The sequence below is a fragment of the Alnus glutinosa genome, chromosome 1, assembly GCF_958979055.1.
Source record: "Alnus glutinosa chromosome 1, dhAlnGlut1.1, whole genome shotgun sequence".
Classification (NCBI taxonomy): Eukaryota; Viridiplantae; Streptophyta; class Magnoliopsida; order Fagales; family Betulaceae; genus Alnus; species Alnus glutinosa.
Genome location: NC_084886.1, coordinates 50297277 through 50321012, shown reverse-complemented (window position 1 = coordinate 50321012; position 23736 = coordinate 50297277). Strand labels below are relative to the sequence as shown.

The 23736-nt window shown below is 35.0% G+C and overlaps 3 protein-coding genes across 3 annotated transcripts; 1 reads left to right on the top strand and 2 right to left on the bottom strand.

Annotated features, from left to right (window-relative positions):
• Positions 1–4190: 4190 nt before the first annotated feature.
• LOC133856925 (rhodanese-like domain-containing protein 14, chloroplastic) lies at positions 4191–7390 on the top strand. The gene is made up of 6 exons (XM_062291984.1): positions 4191–4524; positions 4639–4685; positions 5659–5751; positions 6425–6563; positions 6651–6753; positions 7030–7390. The coding sequence occupies exons 1-6, from the start codon at positions 4317–4319 to the stop codon at positions 7142–7144; spliced, it is 705 nt and encodes a 234-aa protein (XP_062147968.1). The 5' UTR covers positions 4191–4316; the 3' UTR covers positions 7145–7390.
• Positions 7391–9075: 1685 nt separating this feature from the next.
• Positions 9076–15322, bottom strand: LOC133856919 (vacuolar protein sorting-associated protein 26A). Its single transcript, XM_062291974.1, has 12 exons — positions 15106–15322; positions 14472–14520; positions 14288–14362; positions 13637–13711; positions 13470–13542; positions 12545–12589; positions 12189–12300; positions 11160–11226; positions 10568–10612; positions 10282–10337; positions 9852–10027; positions 9076–9568 (listed from the first exon to the last, which is right to left on the bottom strand). Exons 2-12 carry the CDS (start codon positions 14472–14474, stop codon positions 9387–9389), a joined length of 909 nt encoding a protein of 302 aa, XP_062147958.1. The 5' UTR covers positions 14475–14520; positions 15106–15322; the 3' UTR covers positions 9076–9386.
• A 1403-nt stretch (positions 15323–16725) lies between these two features.
• On the bottom strand, positions 16726–18645 carry LOC133856912 (AAA-ATPase At2g46620-like). The gene has a single exon (XM_062291961.1). It carries the CDS (start codon positions 18345–18347, stop codon positions 16902–16904), a length of 1446 nt encoding a protein of 481 aa, XP_062147945.1. The 5' UTR covers positions 18348–18645; the 3' UTR covers positions 16726–16901.
• Between the last annotated feature and the right edge of the window lie 5091 nt (positions 18646–23736).

Genomic DNA, 23736 nt, shown 5'->3' with positions numbered 1-23736 from the left:
GCTTATCCAATAGCTCCTGGGCACCGTCATATCAGCCCAGGAGCTATTAAACTGACAAGTATTTTTAGAACAAGTTATTCTCATCTATATATATATTTTTTATTATTTTTACATATATATTTGATAGACCTATAATTCACACATGCTTTAAGGTTAGAGGATACACTGTCCAATTCTATAAACATAATTCTTTTTTCAAATTTTCAAAGCAAAATGTACAACCGTCTGATGCACTGAATTGCAGGAAACGGAAGAGAATGGCGTAGCAGACGATACGAGCACGAAGAACGCGGTTTCAAATTACTGTAATCCAATTAGGCAGTGAAGAGCCACGTGGCGAGATCTGGGTTGTACGATTTCTTTATATTAACAGGCCATAGTGTCGGTAGCTGATGGGCCAGTACGACATTCCTAAAATAGGACGTCTTTGATCCTGTACAGTCTGTACTGAATGGAAGGAGACACTGGACCCACTTTCTCAGTGTGTATTGAACCGTTAGATCATGTACGAAGTATAATTCCAATGAGTCGTTGAATGTCGTCTATTGAATTTAGTTTGACCATTTTAGTATGGGTCTGACTTTTCTGAAGTTTATGGGCTTCGATGTGTCGGTTATATTAGAATTTTGTCAAATTAGTTGTACGAGATTAAAAAAATTTAATTGATAATTTTGAGACTCTTTATGAGATTAATTTGACTAAATAAAATTTGAGTTGTCCAATTACTTCTTTGATTAGGTAGATCTATCACAATCACTTATTCGAATTTAAGAGAATTATAACAAAGAATTTAAGAGGATTATGATATAGGAAGTGTCTGTTTTGAGGATTAAAATCCTTATTTTGAAATTGTAAATTTTTAAATTGCGTAAATTTATGATGATTTTAAAAAATGCTATTTATTAAAAATACGGCATGTCATAGGGTAGCCAAATTTTTTATTTAATTTTTTTTCAAAAAAAGAATGGCAAAAAGACTGTAGAGGATCCTTATCCCTATTTCGATCATTTAAGCATCTTACATGATTTAAATGAAATCATAATTATATGTATATAAGTAAGATTATATATATAATCGAGAGGATCCTATTCTGAATTTAATATGCAACTTTAATATAAACTAGCATATGTATCTAGAACATATGATTCTACACACTTTAAGAACAAATATCTATTTAATAAACTGAATTAAAAAAAAAAATGTGCAAAAAAAATTGAATGAAAACTTTATACCTTAGCTGGGAGAGGGAATGAATTAATGACATGTATGAATAGTTGCGAAAAGAGGTGGGGCATTGATTTTGGAAATGGTACTATATAATAACTAGGATCCGTTTGGCAATCCTCTTCTCTATTTTTTCACTTCTAAAAAAAATTTAATTTTAAAATATTCTAATTTTTTTTTTCATTTTTTACATCACATCAATAATTTGTTATTTACTATTTAAATATAAAAAAAAGTCACTACAATACAAATTTCTTTTATACTTTTTCATATAAATTGTTTATAATTTATATCACATGAATCACTTTAATCATCACGAAAAAAAAAAAAAAAAAAAAAAAAAAATTCCTTAAACTTGAGGAGAGGGGGTTGCCAAACAAAGCCTATGGGTCATTGTTAGTGTTACAGCATTCATCAGAACAAGTTGATTTAGTGGCTTTGGGCTAAGTTGCGTAACTGGGATGGGATAAGGAAAGGGATCAGAGTGTCGGCAAACACTGCTCAATGAGTCAATTTGATCAGCTGCCTGCCTGGCATAATTGACAATTGAGCTTTCAATTAGGGTCTCAATAACATCACTGTAGAGGGAGATTCCATTAGTCTCAAACCGATTGTATACCACCACTGATAAACACCGGAATAAGAAATATTTACTAGTCCAAGAACATCCCCTCGAGTAAAAACTTCCGCACCCGGTTGACCAAAGTGAGGATCCCAACTGCATGAGCAATAGGTCTTACATGTAAAAGGTCTTGTACCCATGTCTCAAAATTTCTTTGCCAAGCTATATGAAACAAATTTCCAAAAGTTTACACAAAAATTATTGCCAATTGTCCAAAATGAGAAGCAAAATTATCCCGACAAGTAATTATTTATACTTTCCTCAATCAATACCTTCCGATTAATCGGCAACTCGAGTCGTTTATTTAAGAAGCTCGCCGGCTATTGAATTTTATTTCAATACAATCATTTCAAAAAGTTCACTGTAGTATATACTCACATGCACAAAACCTTGTTAAATGGACCGTTTCTACTGGTCAAAGTAAATGTGTTCTCATTTCTTTCCTTCCCATGTTTGAGCTTTGATTGGACTTAGAATCACCCCAAACTACTTCCAGCACGTAGATTGGTGCTCTTTAGTCTTTATGCAGATTGAATAATGAAGAGGCATGTGAATAATTGCATGACTGATGTTGAATTTGCAAGGGGTGATTTTTTTGTTGACAATTGACACACAATAATTGCATCTCCACCACGTCTATTCCTATTCCCAATGGAAAGGAAAGGACCCTCCCCAGAGCCCCCTTCCGTTTAGTTTGTTGGTTATGCTGTTGCTGTCCACAAAAAAAACAAAAAAATAAAGGTGACTATTAACAAGAAATTTGATTAACAAGAAACATAAGTCTGCACACTTAGAGAGATTCAGAATCTCTAAGCTTTATTTAAGAAAAGCCTAAACTCTTTGGACACTGTTTACACATTGACAAATTCGATACAGATTCATTCGTGGACCTGGATTATATACAAGCTTCTAACTATAACTACCCCTAACTACTAACAACTCGACCCGCTAGCTCTAAAACTAACTTCTAATGGTTTAGCCCGTCAGGCCATCTTAACCTAATTAACCTCCATTAAGCCCACTATATTATTCCCTTACATATTAACAATTTATACACATATAGTGAGTTTTTTAAGCATAGCCTCATCTTTTTCAACTTTTTTTAATTTTAACAAAAAGAATACCAGTAAATTAACCTAAACTTAATGGGATATTCTACTTTGCATTCTTTTGTCATTTTCTCATATTTTTGGTTGATGTGTCATTGTCAATTTATCATTTTTTTTTTTAGTTAATATTGATCTAAAGGTAAATTGACACTTTTACATCAACAAATAAGAATAAAAGAAATATAAAAAATAACAAGCAGCATATCTCAAACTATTGCCCCTTTCATCTCAATTAACTTCAAACTTGGCTATTCTTTCTTTAGACAACACTTCCACGTCTTAAAATGCTAACAAGAATCTTCATGTAGACTTCCACCATCTTCTTTTTTTTTTAAATAAAAAATAAAAAAAAAAATCTTATAAATCAGATCCAGAGTGTTATAAACAATTTATTTTTTCTATTCAATATTGGAAAATGGTTACACGGAAACAAACAAGGGGAGGTCAACTACCCAACAGTAAGGCTCAAACAAAAAATACAGTGCTAGGATAAAAAATAAAAAATAAAAAAAAACAAATATCTAGAAATTTTTCATAAAATAACCTGGTCCAATATTTCTATCCAAGAAAAGAGCCTTCCAGAGAGATACTTGTTGATGCAAACCACACGACTACACGAGAGTGTGCTTGCTATTGCAACGACGACAATTTGACTTGGAGATCGTAGTAGGATAGACAACACCGTAAAAAGTAGATCCAGATCTGTTGAACAGGAACTTCGGACCAAAGTCCCACATAAGGGGTGCCCGACCACTAAAGCTGAAAGGACTATGATTTATTAGGTCTTCACAACAAAATAAGGGACACACGTAACAGAGGATACAACCAACAACCTGCAACTCCAGCACACAGAGAGAGATTATAATGAACAATTTGACAAGTCACATAATAGAGGGGTCAAATTTATAGCGTTTGGCGATTTGAGGGGGTCGATGTCACGTTTTAAAAGTTTGATAAGGTGATTGCAAATTGGAGAGATTTAAGAGTAAAGCGTAATTTCTCCAATTTTGTTTCAAACCTTTTATGCAAATAACGCTATCTTAAAATGTAGGAGAGCAAATTAAAAGAGCATTAGCAGCCAGCTCGGATGATTATTTATTTGAAAGCCTGCAAAAGACAACAAAAAAAAAAGTGATGGGTTGAGAGATATCCAAACAGGAACAGGCCCTTTAGGATATCCACCACAAACTCAGATTCTCACACAACTTTTAATATCCAAGATGCCCATGACCCAGTCACCTTCCCCAAGTACCCAAAAAAAATCTATCAACACAACAGAAGCACAAGTAGTTCAAATGACACAACTATAAAAAAAAAAAAAAAAAAACCAGAAACTTCCAAGCTGTTTGAGGCTTTCAAGAATGGCTACCATGACTTCAATTCCCCTACCCTCATCTTCATCCTCTTTACATCTTAATACTTACTCCTCACTGCCAACACTTTTCCCAAAACACACTTGTGATCATAGTCCCTGCTGCTTCAGATCCTCGAGGCTAAGATTGGCATCAAAGACTGTTCCAAGGGGCCTGAGAATCCGAAATGCAGCCACTAAGCCTGCAAAATCACCAGGTACATCTCATCTATGCTGTATTCTCTCAAGACTATGTTGTTTTGATATGTTTAATTAGCTCCTTAGATTGACACTGATTTTCATTCTTTCTACTCTTCTCTTGGAGGGGTTAGCTGAAGAAGACTGGAAGATTAAGAGGGAATATCTGCTACAGAAAAAGGTACTGCTCTAAAACGTAAAGCAGACACTTTCACAATTTTGTGGCAGAAACAGCGGTAAAAACAAAATTAGAGTGTCTTGCCGAGTTGTTGATTCTATTTGCTTAATCTAAGTTTAATATTGCATCAAATATTCCTGAAGGATTTTAGAGGACAAACAGATTATCAGAACTGCATCGAAAAGTAAGAAAGGAAACAATATATTTAGAGTGAGATAATCATGAAATGAAGAATGAGAACTTGATCATGTATCTTCTGTTCGTACGAGGGAAAGAAAACCTGTATTTTGTCAGGAATAGGGTTAGAAACAGATTACTCTATGTGGGCTGTTACAATCTCCCTCATCATCCCTGACATCCTCGGCAGTATACTGGAAAAGTGTCAGCCACGTTTACATATCATTCGAAAATGACTAGTTAATTTGAACTTCGTAAAATCATTTATAAAGCTCAATTTGTTATGTAGGGAATGGAACAATGACAAGAATGATGAATTTTGGTAGGATAATTTGAGGAATCTTAGGCCTCATTGTTTTCGGGTAGTTCGAGAACCCTAAACCTGCCGATAACAAAAGTAAACGTTTGACAATAAATTACTCTGATTCTTCATTAAGTTGATAGTGTCTTTAAATAGACACTTGAAATAAACCACTTCTAATGATTACATATTATGTCTAATATTTATGTTCTAATCATGATCCTAATATTATCAATAGTGATAACTTATTATCTCTAAGTTATTTTAATCCTAAAATAACTCTTATTAGACCCATAACACAGTCTATAGCACGTTAAAGAATCAACGTGAAACTTATCAATTAAGCGTTTATATAAATTCATCCACTTTATGTGTATTATTCATTTTCTCAACGTGGGATTTGGGTGTTATAGTCGGGGCTAGACTAAAACTTGATGGAATGTGGGGATGCTTATTGGAACCCTAGATGGATATTCTACGTGTATTTCTATTTTGCAGGTAAGGAGTGTGGATGTAAAGGAAGCTCTGCGCCTTCAGAAAGAAAACAACTTTGTGATTCTTGACGTAAGGCCAGAAGCAGACTTCAAAGAGGTAATCCGCTTACTATATGTCATATGTGATAAGTAAGGTAAGGGTATAGTTGTATTTTAAAAAAAATTATAGGGTATAACAGACATTTTAGCTGCTAGCCGTCTAAGTTAACAAAAAATTTAAACAATAAAAGGTAATTGAAAGGGGATGGAAGATTAGAACCATACATTACAGATTTTTAAAGTTTAAAAGGATTGAAAATCGTATGAAAATTCAAGGGTAAGGAAAGTTTTCCCTTATCTTAACTACCAACAGATAAGTCAAGAAACTAGGGGAAATTCTCTCTTTCTCTCTCTCTTACTCAATAATTAGAAACACTTAATGAAAGTTATGGAGCAATTAACTAAAATTTCTTACCCTTCAGTAATAAGTAGTACTTACTGAATTATGTGACTTCAAATTATAGATGAATCAAGATTTCTACTGACAAAGTTACAGTGCCTTGGTAAATACTACAAGGACTCAAGTAATATCTCTGAGAAAAGTAGAGAAGACTTGATAACTGCCTGATTTGAGCCTGGCCAAATGAGCACAAATATGATGTCTCAGAAACACACTATTCACTTCTTTTTCTTTTGATTTTAAGCATTTGTGGCCAAATGAGCAAAAATATGATGCAAAAGTTATGTTCCTTTACTATGCTTCAGTATTAGTATAATGCTTTTGCATGTAGGCTCATCCACCAGGTGCTATCAATGTGCAAATATATAGGCTTATTAAGGAGTGGACAGCATGGGATATTGCCAGACGTGCTGCATTTGCATTTTTTGGCATCTTCTCTGGTACAGAAGAGAATCCAGAATTCATACAGAGTATGGCATGTTTACCTAATGATGCTTCTTCTATTCTGCTGCATCTAGAGTTTTTAGAAGTAACTGTAGTTTGACATATGCTAACAGGTGTGGAGTCAAAACTTGATAAAAATGCAAAGATAATTGTAGCCTGCTCTTCTGGGGGTACAATGAAACCATCCCAAAATCTTCCTGAAGGTCAACAATCCAGGTGGTTCCAATCCTTTGATTTATATAAGTTATTTCCATACTCTTCTCCTTTGAGCCTTCATTTCACCTTATTATTAGGGGGTGGATTGTGTCGAACTATGGGTATTAGACTATAGAAGTCAACCCTAACCCGATCCATTTAATTAAACGTGTCTGACCTCTCAACCTTAACTAGGGGATTAAACGTTCTTACTTATCAAATTTCCATCTAGTGACATGCTTCTGCAAAAATTTGTATTTCATGCTAAATAGAGAGGTGTAAGTCTACTTAATGCAGGTCACTGATAGCTGCCTACTTGCTTGTCCTCAACGGTTATGCCAATGTCTTCTACTTAGAAGGGGGCCTTTACAAATGGTTCAAAGAGGAACTGCCATCAGTTTCAGAAGAGTGAAGAATCAGATGGTGCTTCCAGAGTTGCTCAAGTTTTGTCCCAAACGAGACTGTCAATGAACTCTCCTCGTGTATCAAACCTCTTGTTGGCTTCCTGTAAATTTGCAGAACACCTTTTAAGCTAGTAAGGCTAAGGCTGATTTTCATTTTTCTTGAGCAGTAGATGTTGAGATGTTATGAAGAAAATTGGTGGTGATACAAATAGCATCACCAAGACAATCAATAATAAAGTGCAGATGATTTCCTACATCCTTTTGAATGGTAAAAAGTAGTAATTTAATAGCATTAAAAAGCGTATTGCGATGTAATCCTAATATGTACGAGAAAAAGAAGAACAGTTCAAAAAATTCGCAAAACTAGATATGCAGATATTCAAGTATATAAAGTCTTGAACATAATTATTCGCAGCTCTTATCACTGAACTCTCTATATCTTTAAAGCTCCTAACATGTTGTCTTCTCTAAAGGCACCACATTAAACACAATGGAGCCAATCTTGATACTAGCATAATATTTACCACGCTCTACCTGACCTTCCCAACTCACCAACAAATCTAAATGAATAGTAAAAAGTAATAGCCAGTATCGGCCAGATGGGTCTTTCACGACATCCCAAACAACATAACAAAGCAAAAACAACATTGTCAAATGAATAGTTAAAAGTAAAAGCCAATATTGGCCAGATGGGTCTTTCACCACATCCCAAACAAATTAACAAAGCAGAAAGAAGAGGACAATCACGAGTAAAAACAATAATAATTGTTGAGAGGGAAAAGCTTTTGGAGTGTTAGTATATCCCTCAGAATAGCTCAAGGTGTTGGTGGAAAATCCTAAAGTTTCGTGGTATTGCTAGAAATTTCCTTCGGTTTGAGGTTGGAGATGGAGGTCATATACATATGTGGATGGATAATTGGCGTCCTTTCTGGTGCCTTGGTTGAAAGATTTGGGTTCAGAATTGTGTACGATTCTAGTCGCAAATTGGAAGCCAAGCTGAATTCCGTTCTTAAGGATGGTGTTTGGTGTTGGAGGCCAGCTCGTTCTAAAGATCTTGTAGAAATTCAGAGCAAGCTTCTTGTAGTGAAGCTTGGTATAGCTGACAAGCCTATATGGGCTGCTGCACGTTCTGGAGTTTTTGTGAATGCTGATACTTGGAACCATCTTCGGAGGAAGAGGGAATCTGTTAGCTGGTGGCCTTTGGTTTGGCACTCCCATGCCATCCCGAAACAAGCATTCATCTTATGGTTAGCTATTCATAACCGATTCACTACTGGAGATATGTTACTGTCTTGGAGGTTTAAGGGTGATACAACATGTATTTTTTTGTCGTAATAGAACTAAAAGCTAGGATCATTTGTTCTTTGGATGTGGATTTTGTTCTCAGATATGGAAGACTTGTATGCAACGATGTAATATCTTGGATCCTCCTATTGACTTGTCTGATTTGCTTGAGGGGGGTTGCAATCGGTGGAAAACTAAGTCCTTGTTGGGAGCGCTCTGCCAATTGGTTCTAAGTGCTACTGTGTATGGCATCTGGAGGGATAGAAATAATATCAGGTTTGGTGGCCAACCTAGAATTGAGGAACAAATTTTGAAACTCATTTTCTGGGAGGTCTGGTTTCGGGTCTCTAGAAAAGGAAAGTTTAAGAAGAATTTTGAGAATGTTCAGCTTTGCTTAAACTGAAATATTGATGTTAACATTCTAGTTTAGGTTTGCTGGTTTGTGTTTTTTTTCCTAGTTGAGTTTTCAGAGTTGTTCTATGATTGTAATGTGGTTTGATTTGTCTTGTAAGACTCGTTTGTATAGTTGATTCTTTTGTCAATAAAAGTTCTACTTATTCATCGAAAAAAAAAAAAAAAATTAGTCACTTTAAAAAAAAAAAAGAAAAAAGAAAAAAGAAAAGAGAGAGAGAGAGAGAAGGAAGACGATGCTAAATAGTTCAAAACAAAACAGAGAACTTTACTGCAATAACAAGTCACAATGGCGGATTTCAGATGATCGTTAATTTACGGTGTCTTAATTAACAGGGACCACAGATCTTCACCGCCCCAGCATGGTCCATGTACATAAACATCGTATGAAAGCTCCCACTCAACAAGAGTGCCAATCCTAGCCCTTTATAGAAACAAGTTTCTCTGACTATAGAAATGAAAACAAAGAAAGCTTTACAAGGCTTCGAGAGGCAATTGATCTTCTTTTTCCCATTTCAACTGGGATCCAATGCTGATACCATGTGAGATAAGTAATCAGGAAGTTTCCTCCTGAAGCCTGTATATGGTGATTTCCTGCTGCTTAAAGTACCGTCGGTCCTCTTCATCAACTAGAACAAGATTCAAATAATACTTCACACTGAATTTGTTATTGATGTTTCGATATGTGGGTGTCAGTTCATAAGGGCTAAGGAAGAGTCTGATTGGGATTGATTCACCTGTAAAATAAGCACAAGATCATAAGCCACCGCAGTAAATAACTGTCATTTGTAAAAGCATAAACTAATTAATTGTTTAGTAAGAAATTTAGTTACCTTTGACCTGATAATTCCAATAAACTAAACAGATTCGGACAAATTTTATGTTTGTCATAAAAAACCTAGTCTGTTTTCTGTAAATATAGGCATGGTTGTTCTCTTTCTTGGTGTACCTATCTCCCGTCACATTGTCGGTTTTAAATTGGCTGGAATATGAGGATAAACAGAAGAATTTTGAGCATACCTCTAACTGGAGCACCATCCATCAACTCAAATTTAGCAAGCGTCTCTGTCTCAACATGGGTATTGGCCCCTGATCCTGTTGATTCTCGTCGCCTGATCTCCAGATCCATATTCTTTAACTTGATTCTTACAAGAAGAAAATATATCTTGCCGATAATAACATCTTTCAGATGATACCTGTATATTTTTAAACACCAATGAGCAATGACAAACATGCTCCCTTCCAACTTATGCAACACAAAACAATTTAAGGTTCCTCTGTACTCCTGAATAGTTAGACCATAAGGCTATTATTTAATGACTAAACTGGCAACAATGTACAACTGAAACCACCCTATACACCCAGGTTTACCCAGATCTAAATACAGTCAGGGTCAGGCAATCTTAAATTTCAACTGAAAAATCCCAATTATAGCACATGTTCGACATACTTGCTTTTGTTATACTCAAACTCAATGTGTAGGCAATCTTCAATTCCAACTTCCATCTGCATAAACCATGAAAATTATGAGAATTCCCAGTGACATCAGTTAAACACAGTGCAGTAGACAAATGAACATAACCCCAAAATCATATCCAAACAAATGGGTAATTGAAAGCAAGAGTCTTCACTCTATCAGTAAGTATTTTAAGTACCCAATTTGTTAATAAAGGTAAGTTGAGGCAGCAGCAAAGACACAAAAGGTTCCCAAACAAATCATATATTACTGAACTCACCTTGATGCTATTGTTGATTGATGGTAGTGGGGAATAGTTGCGAACCTGATGCATAGAAAAGACATCAATATAAACAAGAAAATGGAATGCTACAGTAGTGAATATAACTAGCACTGGATAAAATAATTTTGTGACATTAGTGAAAAGTTTTAAAGGAAAACTACTGGAAAAAATACAAGGTACAACTTGTGTATCCACAAATGTAAAACTAAATATAAACAGTACACTGGAACTAATAAAACGTGAATAGCAAACATTGTACACAACTATAGTTGAAAGCAACTGACGCATGACCAAAAAAAGACAACGTGGAACATTACTTTCTAAATTACGTTATCACCATCAGCTAGGAAATTATTACATATATTTTTCAAAAAAAAAAAGGAAATTATAAGAGGTTCCTCTTTCAAGAACATTACTCCCTAAATTAAAATTAGATACAAAAACTAAGACGCTATATAACAGCTATGTAGAACTTCAGGTAGCGCTTTTTGCAGAATACAAATACCAAATTTAAAATCTCCAAAAATGCAAACTAATCACCAATTACTGATACACAAAGAAAAGGGGAGAGAGAGAGAGAGAAGAGTACCATAAAATCTTGGTATTCCACTATGCTACCAGCATAACCACGACTGATTGTGACTTTCAGGACATACCTGGAAAGAAGAGATTCCTGAATATCATAAGTTGTCAATGCTAACATCATGTTCCCATTCGACTATCGCCATAATAGTTACAAAGCAATATGCGTTAGTCGATTTAGTAAACCAGTATGCACTTAATCATATCCTTTCATTATGATCAAATGATAGATTAGCAAAGGATTACCAAAAAGGTAATTAAATTTGAGATGGCCAAAGGTACTGAAATGATAAGCACAATTGTTTGTCCTTCAGAAATGAAACAATTAAAGACACCATAGAATTCAAGAGCAGGCAGTGATCCCCGAAAAAATATCACAAAGTTCTCAATGTTAACATCATATGATTACCATTAGACACTGAAACTAGTTATCACCATTACTAATTATCAAATAAGGGTTTACATGGGTATTCTCTCCTTATGCAGCAAACATTTAAAGACACTAATATGTTAAATTTCAGGAAATTCCAGAAGCAAGCAGCGATACACAAAAAGGCTGGTAAGAGTGCTGAAATAGTTAAGAATCAGCTGAATTCTGCATCATATTGATGTGCTAAGATATATTAGACTTCAATTGCAGGAACATGAAAAGAAAACAGGTTTAAAAATGTTTAATCACATGAAACCTACACTAAAAAGTATCATTCATATCATTTAATAAACAGTTAAACACATGATTAAAGGGACCCTGCTGTATTTGATTATCTCTTAAATAAGGGGTGGGGGGAGGGGTCTGTTCCTAACCTAACATTATTCACGGTTTAAAATGTAATCATAAAGCAGGTAACTACATTTAGGACCAAAATATAGACGATTCATGAACAATTAATATCTTACTCAACATCTCCAAGTACTTGGATCGTCTTTATAGCAACAAGAGGTCAATTGTAAAAGCCACAACCACAAAAGAGATAGTAACAGAAGGTAAGAATACACTGGCCAGCAATGAAAGCCTACAATATGATAAACAGCTTACCTAAGCCTCACATTCACACCATTGTATGTCTCGTATGGCATTTCAACTGTAGAAAATTCAAATGGATATGTTTTCTTCTCATATATATCTCCAGGAACATCCAGCTCACGAACTAGAAACAAGAGCAGTAAAAATTAAAATCAATTCCAATTGATATGCCTAAACATTTTTAAATCTTAGAATGACACAATTAAAGGCACAAAACAGATTGCAAGAAAAGAAAGTCTTTTGTGTGTGTGTGTTTTTTTTTTTTTTTGGAGGGGGGAGGGGGGGGGGGGGGGGGGGGGGATTAATTAGAAAGCAATATTGACAGCTTATAATCAAAACTATGGACAAGAAAGCCAAAGTATACTCACCAAGGGAAGTAAAGTCATAGAAGTTGCCTCTATCAAAGTACATCTCTGCAAGCAAATGAAATTTCATTGGAGATACATATAAAAATAAGAAAGAAAACTAGTCCTATAAAGTTCTAACAGCAACTAAGGAGCAAGATATATATAAAGGGAAACAGAAGAACAACAAGACCAAAGTGTGAATAAGTTAGCGAAGTAGGTGGTTCCTTCACTGCCCATGACCAGAATCTTTTGAAGTTAAACCAAGCATGGACGATCGCTATCATAGAGAGGAATTCCTTGTAGGAAGCTAAGTGTAAATGCAATAGAAGCACAATCAGAGTATTTACAATTTTTTTTTCTTTTTCTTTTTTTTTTGATAAGTACAATTCTTATTTTTTTCCCACACATTATTTTCAAGTACTCGGAAGTTAGGACCATCTCCTATCAGACTTAATCTCACAGAATAGTACCAAGGAATACATAAGTAGAACCACCTAGAAGATAAAATGTCAAAAGCAATAACATAAGATGACATATATGCTATTATTCTGTGTTGCAGGCCTGCTGCATATTGTCATTAGGTACCTAAACAGACACTGCACAACTCAACTAGAGAAATAGGACATATCATACTTGTTCAAAATCTTAGTGGTTTAGTGAATATCTAGATCGTAAACAGGTCTAGTCCAAATTCTTAAAAAAAAGAAGAAAAAAAGAAAGAAAGAAAAAAAAAAGGTGTTATTTAAAGATTATAGCATAGTGCACTTGCCAATTAAAAATCCTTTGGCCATTGTACTTTTAAATTTTCAAATATTTCTTAAAAGCAAGAATTCCATAAATACCAGGATCAAAAAGGAAAATGGTATCTTATGATTCTCTCACAAAACCTATCCATTCACAAATCATTGATGATGTACCACATCGAAACTTTGCAGCAAAAACACACCTATCTGACCAAGAAGCTCAACTTTCACTCCATTGTGATCAACCTTCTTCCCTTGAATTGGCTCTATCGAAATCTGAAAATAAGCCCATAAGATCAGCTATAACTGCATCAACCAGAAATTTAGAAAAGAAAATATTTTCCAAGAAAATATCCTATCGATCAAATACCTTCCCAACTATGTTTTCTTGACTTTGGAAAAGAGGAACCATGACTGTGTGCCCATTTTCCTTCTTTATAGGGACCTAAGTAAGCACATAGAGAACAGCCAAATAGAACATTGTAAGACCATAACCAAAACATTTTTTATCAAATTCAATTTCAGCAGAAATTAAATTGCGGATGATAGTTTGTATTCACATGGACATTAAAGTCCCCCCTGCCAAAAGAAAAACAAAGAAATGGCCAAGGAAAAAAAATAAGTGTTTTAGGCACCAATTCAGCAGTCATTAGCCAATATTTTCCTATGTAAAACTCCCACGCGGTTGCAGAGAATGTAAGCTCATTTGATACATAAATCATTCCATAGACTGAAAAGCAATATCTTTAAAATTTACATCATAGATACTATTGTTAAATTCTCCAAACCCCAAAAAAAATGAGAATTGCAAACACTCCATGTATCATCATTACCAATTTCATATACATGTCATGTCATGCCTTAAATCAACACCGAGAATAAACCAATTGTTCAATACAGTGACTTATTGGAAACATCAAGAAACTGCCCTTTTTTAGCCAACTTTTGTCACGTCTTTAAATGAAGTCAAACAAGTTGGTACTAAAAATGAAATACTGTACACAATGAAAATCAATAATACCTGCTTTCGAGTTTTTCCATCCGAGAATGTGATTGAAATGTTGCAGGATGGCTTGAAAGCTCCAATTAAGTAATTCTAGGACAAAGAAAATTGTAAAAACACTTTTTTTAAATAAAAAATGAGATAAGGGCGACATTGAATCAGTATATATTGGATCTACGTTAAGCTGGCCATGCAAACTTACCATGCTTATCACAATCAAATCCCAAATCCTAAAGCCTTACTCTACGCACCTGCAAAATTCAGTGTTGATTTTAAGCTGAAAAGCACAGAAACTACTAAAGCTAAACTTGCACAATCACCAAATACCAAGTTAAAGTTCCTCAAAAACCCATGCCTTTTACAGCCAAAATAGAAACCCTAAACGAACGACAACAGACAATGCGTGTCCAACTCTATGTTCTATGCACAAAGCATATATGTTGTAATCTCAGAACTAAATTAGAGAATCCAAGCTCAAATTACGCCGAAACACCCAAGCCCAGATCCTAGATTTATAAAATCTGTGTATGTGTGTGCTTGTCTGTGAATGCGTTGACATACCAATTCCCAAATTTTCCTGCATATTCAATGAAAAATTCCACAATACCAAGCAGAGATTCTTCAAACCCTTCCCAACACATTAACATAACAAGCTCTGAATCACATTCGTTGCGTCTCTAAGTACACCTTGAACTAGATGCCCAATCGATCATGCAAATACGGAGGGGAAAAAACAAATTCGGACTAAATTAAAGCCCAAAAACGAAATGAATTAAGGATCATTCGAATAATAAATCAGATTCAGCTTTGGAGATTGAGGTTAATCAGTTACGTACCTTAAGAGTTTGGATACGAATAAATTAGGTTGGGGAGCGAACCTAGACACCGGAATTGGGAATTTGGGCCGTATGGAGAAAGATCGAAACCGTTGATCGATGTGAATTTGACAGTTCAGGAAATGGGGACGAAGAAACACTTCGAGGACTACTCCCTCAACGCCCATTAGGCAACCAAGGTCGTCCTCACGTGAGATGCACGTGATAACAGGTGGAGAATCAAAATGAGAAATTTCACAAGGCTGGGCAAGGCCCGACTTGATGTTTTGATATGTAGGCCCGACCTGCGGTTGAAGGTCTTTAAATTGGAGTTGGGTTGACCAACCCAAACCCGAACGGATCGGGATCCTTGTTCGGATCCGCCAATCGTCTCCATTTCCATTTCATGATCTATAATTTTTTTATTTTTTTTCATTTCATTTATTTTATATTAATAGTTGAAATTTTGTTAAATCAACCTTCATAATTCGGAAGGCAAAGCATGAATGTCTTATTATGGATGCTAGAAATATTCTCAAAGGGTTTCGATTATGGGATTTTAAGTCATATCAGGCGTAAAGATAATATAGTGGCACACACTCTTGCAAAGTTTGTTGTTTCTTCTGAGCAAATCAAAGTGTGGTTTGAGTCTCACCCGACATGCCTGTCGGGACTTGTAAGTTCTGAGCTATTTTCGTCAGCATTTTAATAAAATTACAAAATTCCTTCAAAAAAAAAAAAAAAACCTCATAATTTTCAAAATGTTGTAAAATATGGTAAGTACTAAAATGATAAATATTGCGTTAGTAAAAATGTTGTGTGAAAAATAAATTAACTATTTAATTGAAAGTCAATTGTTGGGATTTAAGAAATTCTACTATAATTCTAGAAGATTTAAGTCACCCAACATAATCCTTTCCAAAAAAAAAAAAAAAAGTCACCCAACATAAAGAATATAACTCATTTATAATGGTATTAAATCTAGTTTAGAAATAAGATGGTTGTCACAATAAATCAGTTCAATCAGGTTCACATTAATGCACTAGTTAGCAGGATTTAAGCAGCCAAATATAAAGACTATAATTGATCAATAATTGTATTTAATCTAGCTTAGGCTAGTCGAGCTAGAACCATTACTGCTTATGCTTAGGGAATAAACTATAATGTAATAATAAAGCAAAAGCCTTGCAGTCTAATTTACTTTTTATGGAGCAAATAAAATTGAAGTGGGAATGAAAATAAAACTTGAGGATTTGAAGTCACTAATCTGCATTAGTCCCAAAAAGGAAGGAGAGCATATGAAAATGCTCAAAATGATGAGGCTAGAATTAGCCGGATTGGATCCTTACTCTTAGACTGTTCAAATTTTAATAAAATTCAAACATTTTAATTTTAAGGGATTCTCATCTGAATTAACAAATTTTGCTAAATTATGTACAAAATGTTTTTATTTTTATCATAATTTTGCAGTCAAATAAACGTTTTTTTTTTATTAAAAAAAATCCAAAGCTTTTGGTTAGAAATATTTTGGGCAATTGGGAGGTACAAGGGTTTCAATAATAAACAAATTGTATCGCAAAGCATACCTTGGTACACTTTTGAACTAATTGTATACAATTAAAAACCTAGGACATTGTGATGTGACTTCAAATTTTACATCTATTCATAAAAAAAAAAAAAAAATTCCTTTAAATTTTACATCGTCATCATCATGAAGGTAATCCCTTTCAGGCTTTCACATAAGTGGGGCTTAAACATCTTCAAAAAAAAAAAAAGTGGGGCTTAAACGTCAGTCGTACAAAGGAGAAAAGGTGGGATTAAACGTCGTGTCGTGAGCCTTCCTTCTCTGCCGAACTCAAATCCACCGAGTCGTCTTTCCTTCTACTCCCCATCTTCAAAAGCCCGTACAATTTCCGAAATTCCCTCACCGTGTGAACACTCTCCCGGCAAAACACGCTCGCGGGTTCACTCGTCTCGTCCGCGGTCCGACCCGACCCGTTCCCACTCAATCTCGGCCCTGCTTTGCTCACTGCCCTCGCATCAGCGTTGGTTTGCAGAGCCGAGATGACCGATTTCAGGGCCCGACTCGGCGAACCCCGGTTCGAGATCATGATCTCGCCGATCTCGGCGTGGCTCAGACTCGCCCCGGTGTGAAATATCTCCTCCACTTGAGGGAACAGCTTGTGATCTTTGACCCCCAAGTAACTGCTCGCCAAGCTCTTGAACGCAGAGAAATCACATGCGGGGAACTCTACGTGAACGTCGATCCTCCCGGGCCTCATCACCGCTTGATCAACCTGATCCTTGCCGTTCATCGTGAACACCATCACGCGCTCCTCGCCGCAGCACGATACGATCCCGTCCATAAAATTCAACATCCCCGACAGGCTCACAGCCGTCGATTTGTCAGCCAAAATCCGATCAAGATCCTCGATCACGATCAACGACTTAGAAGTGGTCTGCAACAACAGTGTCTTCAAATCGGAGTCGTCCAAGACCTTGGACATGTCGATATCGTAGACGTCGTAGCTCAAGAGCCTCGCCATCGCCGCGATGAAGCTGGTTTTTCCGGTACCGGACGCGCCGTACAGGAGATAGGTCCGTTTCCAAACACGGCCTAACCGGTGGTAGTACTGCTTGGACTTGAGGAACTGGTCGAGATCGGAGCGGACCTTGTTCTTCAAATCGGCGTCCATTACCACCGTGTCGAAGCTGGCCGGGTGAGTGAACGGAATCGATCTCCACCGTCCATTCTCTGCCTCCAAATTCATGTACAGCCTGATCTCGTTCTTTCGCTGCTCAATCTCGTCCGTGACCGTGAGAATGTGCTGCAGGTACTGCCGCAGAACTCTACGCTTGTCGTTTTTCCGTATCTTTAGTACATACGATCTACTTCTACTGCCATCTCTCTCTAATTCGTTCGTCCACGATACTTTGGCGCTTAAAAACGTGTCGTAGACGGTTTGGTTAGCGTCGCAGTGGAGAAAGATTTCGTTGGGCTTGGTACCGGAGAGGAGGTTCAGGTTCTTGAGATCTGAGTCGTCCAGGGAGGCCAATGAGTTTAGATAGCTGGAAACCTTGCGGTAGAGCTGGTTTTCTTGGCAGTTCTCGTTGTACTGTGGGATTTTGTAGGTCTGGTACACGTGAAACCGGTCTCCAAAAGATCGCCACCATATCAAGAAAATGTGAATTATGGATGTCTTTGACAATAGCCTAAGGATTATAAGAAGAGAGACGATAGCGAAGAAGAAAATCAAAAACATGTTTGAGAAAACTTTGAACCCCAGTGTGAGCTGTGGGTTAAGGATTGGATGCAAAAGTAGAAAGATTTCTTTTGGGTATATATGAATTTGGATGAGATGAGAGAAAGAAAAGGGAGGCAAAAAGGTAGGTGGGTGTTGGAGAATGAAAATTAGAGCATGAGAAATGGGGGTGGTTTTAATGGGGTAGGAGGCTTTCGATGCCGGCTCGATCCGGTGAGTTTAATGGGTCAAAAAGCAGCAGAGAAGAGAGAGAGAGAGCGAGAGAAGGAGATTTTGGTCCTTTTTGCTTGGCTGTGAATGTATGACTAGTGACTATGGACCAACTCATGAGGGGTGGTTTATTGAAAAGTAGGGCATGTGGGCAAATTATTCAATTGTCTTGACCAAAGGTGCGGGGTCCATTGATTAGCTTTTTAATAACCCCCTCCCCTCCTCTTCCCCCAACTCCTTATTTTTACTTTTCTCAACAAATATCAATTCAAAACATTCTTAATTTTTTTTTTTTTATTGCATCAACAACTTTTTATTATTATTTAAATAAAAAAATTCATTACAATACAAAATTTCTTCTACATTTTTATATAAATTTTTTATACTTTATATCACATCAATTATTTTTTATTCGAACTCAAAAAAAAAAAAATTCTTCCACAAGAAAAGTGGAGAGAAGGGAGATTACTAAACGGGCCCTCATACCTGATTCACACCTTTCTTGTACGTTGAATATTTCTTAATATTATAATTATTCTTTTAGACTTTTAAGCAACTAGGGGCCATGCAGAGTTAATTAAGTTGCTGATTATATTTGATGTTGAAAATAATAAAATTTGTGTATTACTTAATTCGTAGATTTGTACGTTGAATATTCTTTAGGGATTTTTTTATTATTATTTTACCTTTTTTAGGTAATCAGGGTCCATGCAGCGTAATGGTTTGTTGGTTATATATATATATATATATATATATATATATATATATATATATATATATATATATATATATATATATATATATATATATATATATTTTATTGTTGGTTATATATTTAATTCAGTATACAAAATTATGTTCATTAAATTAATTGCAAGGAAAATGATAAATTACTGTTCGATCAACTAGTTATATACGTCCATAAAAGGTAGCTCAATCGGTTAAAGACCACACCTCATGAAACGAAAGTTACTAGTTCAAATCTCCCCTCCCTCTCTTGTGTGGAAATGTCAAAAAAAAAAAAAAAAAACTAGTTATATACGGTCAGTCAGGCGTCTTTGGAGGTTGGAGACAAATAAATAAATAACAGAGCAATTCATCTAAAAAAATACCTTATACCTTTTCTCCTATCATTTTCACTCTTTTCGTGTGGAAAAATGTGGCAATGTGCCTAACCAAACCAAATCTTAACAAGATCTGTATTTCCAACAATTTTGTTAGAGTTAACAAATAAAATGTGAGAAAATTTATATAGGATTTACCTGTCTAAGTAAGTTCTCACTATTCAATCTAATGACCACTAACTCTAGCTCTCAAATGTCTGCGACTTTTTCATGACAGAAAAATTTAACGGAAAACTTTACTAATATTTTTGAACTTTCATTACTTTTGCAATATCTCTCTCAAAATTTAAAAACTCTCAACTTACTGTATCAAATTATAAAAAATTTGCAATTGCACCTCTCCCGTTAGGGTTTATGGTTCAATCAAACAGTAAAATAGTAAAATAAACCTTATATCCAGATAAACTTTATAAAATTACAAAATTATTAGATCATTCTTTATTTTTTTGCAAAAAAAAAAAAATGAGGGTATTTTGGTGATTTTCACGACCTCCGCTATAATTTTTCGTTAAATTTTAACGGACGGGTGAAATTACAAAAAATTAAAAGTTGGATACATTAAATTGATAATTTTTAAACTTTAAAAAAAAAAAAATTGCAAAGTAATGAAAGTTGAAGTATCAAATGAAGTTTGCCTAAAATATAATAAATAAATGTAAGTTTGACATGACATGCAAAAGCTGTCTGAAGTTGCCTAGCTTTGAACAAGTAAACTGAACTTTTCAAGTTATTAATCAAAGCATGTTGTTGTCAATGTCTTTTGATACATATACATATTCTTATTTCTTAGCAGTAGTCTATTCAAAGTTCGCCCAACCTTTAACGCTCCACGAGACCAATAGCAACTTTGCCCTTTCAGTTGCCAATGATGAATTTCAAGGCGTAAATTTGGAGTAAATTTTATATATAATATTTTTATTCTATAATTATTTTACATTACTTACTTATCCGACCGTTGCAATTAACTTTTGAATTAGTTATTATTTAAAATAAAAAATAAAAATAAATTTTTAAGAATAATATTATGTAATACATTTTTATTTCACAGTTTGACTCGTTCAAAAATTATGAATAATTGTACCATTTGTCTCTGAGGTTGGCCTAAATTACAAATCACTTCATGTAGTACAAAAATTTCATAGAGGGTCCATGTGGTAAACTATAATTACGAATGACTTCTTGAACCCGTTTTCATCCACCAAGTTAACAAATTCTGTTAGTTTGTCACGTCATACCCAATAAGAAATTGATACGTGATCATTACAATAAAAATAAATAAATAAATAAAACTTAAAAATTATTTTATTTTATTTTTAAAAAAAATAGAAAATAACAAAGGGGTGGTTGTCGGGGGTGGCCCAGCCACGTCTGAGGGGTGACATGTGGCCACCCTAGGACCTGGGGTGGTCACGTGTCGATTTCCTACTAGATATAACGTGACAAACTAACGGAATTTGTTAACTTGGTGAACGAAAAATGAGTTCAAGAAGTGATTCGTAATTATAGTCTACCACGGGGATCCTCTATAAACATTTTGTACCACAGGGAGTGATTTGTAATTTACGCCAATCTCAAAGACCAATGATACAATTATCCCCAAAAATTGATTGAAATGTCATATCAACTGTACTCAAATTTTAACGGGATACTTCACGGAATAAGATTCTCCTTATATTGGAATGAAAAGAAGATTTAGCTCTAATAAGGTTATCAGGAGCAACTGTCAAAAGAAAGGCTCTGTTTGTGGACCGAAATAGCCGATGATCCAGTATCACAAATTTATGCAGAGAGATGCAACAGGTTGCTGTGGTATAAAGTATACTTGTCTTTATGCCATGATGGCATGATCATTGCAGCCTCAGAAAATCTGTTGACAACGATTTTGATTTTGAAGCATCATATATATATATATATAATTTGATGGCTCCCTTTCATGAATGCACACCGATCGATTCCTTTGGCACTTGATACTGCAATCTGTGGCATTATATCCACTAATTATATTGGGTTATGTATGGTTCATACGAATTCATGGTCCAAGTTTAACTTATTTTATGTGCATATTTCTCCATAATTTGTCATCTTCTAGCTAGCTATCTCCTTGGTTGTATTTGGGTTATTCTTTCAAATTGTTTGTGGATTTTTTTTATTATTTTTTTTTTAAAAAAAAAAAAAAGAAAAAAAAGGAAAAACTTTTGGTCCTATCTTTTTTTTATAATAAAAAGAATGTGAGTGAGACCCACAGAAAAGAGTTTTAATGAAAAAGCCTTGCTTTATTGGCTGGACGGAGCTGCCTACCTTTAAGTAAGTATGGCTTTGACACAACACTTCACTTCAAACCCAACCATACCTATTCTAATTTATAATGCCAGCTCAGCTACAGAGGGTCTTTAATCATTGGTAGCTGTTGCAACTTGCTAACCACAAGTGACCAAAATAAGTTCTATTTTTGAGTAACTGGTTAATTTGAATATTCAACTCATCTCTTCTTTGATACGAATGATTAGGTGAAGAAGTTTATTCTCCTTTTATCTTCTCTTTTATGGTTCAATTTCTTTTTGATTTTGTTTCTCTTTTTCTTGAAGAAAGATGCCATGTAGTACTGACTCCAAAAGGTGGGATATATATATATATATATATATATATATATATAGGGTTTTTTACTCTAAAGGTCGTAGCAAATCAATGCTTGATGGACAAGGAAACCCATATTTACTCCAATAGGGAGAGTGGTTGAGTAGATCCATATTAAACTTGGTAGAAAAAGGTTTGGAAATTGCGTGGTCCAACCTACAGAAAGCTGGTAAACTCTAAGTACCCCACTCTAAACCCACATTGATAGCATAGGAAACATATTAAACGCATAAGCATTGCAACAAAAACGGTAACATTTTAGTTCCACATTAAAAAGATGAATAGCTAACGTAGAGTGTGTGATTTATAAAAATACTTATGGGTGTTAAGTTTCACATTTGAGTTTGCCATTTAAAAATAAGCAATTTTTTAAAATATGTGATTTCAAAAAATGATTTTTAAAAATACAGTTAAGTGTATGGCAATTACATATTAGCCTTTAAAATGTCGAGTTTTCAAAAAAATACCACATTGCCTAAGATTTAGAAAGACAAATTTCTGCGTTTTCAAATCGCAATTTTTTTTATAAAAAAAAATGCAATTCTCAAATGATTAATTTTTTTTGTGATTTAGTTTAAAATTGCACGATTTATTTATGAAATTGCAATCTCAAACACACCCTAAGTGAAACTGAATTGTGTAAGTGATTATAAAAAAACTCAGACAATGCAAATATGGCTCCCCTTGTCATTACACCAACGATCTCAAATAAATCCTTCATTTTATAAATAAAAATAGTTTTGGATCCCATGAGGCATGAATAGGGGTGGGTAAATTATCCGTCTACCGACCGATTACCGAATAGAATCAAACCGCCATCGACCATCTACCAACTAATTTTCGGTTCAGTAGTCGGTATAAAATTTTATTTCGAAAGACGGTTCGGTAACCAAACCGAGCCGAACCGCATTTTATTTCAACCGATTAACTGAACCGAACCGACATAAAACGAAACAACGTCGTTTTAGTAAGAACGAAACATTTAATCCTATTTTTTTCCCTTTAAAAAAATCAAAACGACGTGGTTTCATTACCCACGTTAACCGATTTAACCGAGCACTTATTAACCGCTTTACCGACCGCCTATTAACCGCTTAACCGACTTAAACCGACCGCTTATTAACTGACTTAACCGAAATAAATTCACTGACTGCATTCCGACAAAAGTCAGTGAACCGACTTAACCACCTACCAAACTCATGCCCACCCCGGGGCATGAGAACAATTACATACCTATAACGACAAAATATGGCTGAAAGCTTAGCTGATTTTTCCTTGGTGCAATTAATGGAGCTTTGTCGAAACGGCTGGAGCTAATTAAGATAAACTCAGTTTCCCACTTTCCCTACGGCCAGTCGGCCAGCATCTTTGTACTTTCTTCATCCTAGCTTCTACTTCTTTATGACTCATATTAAATTTCT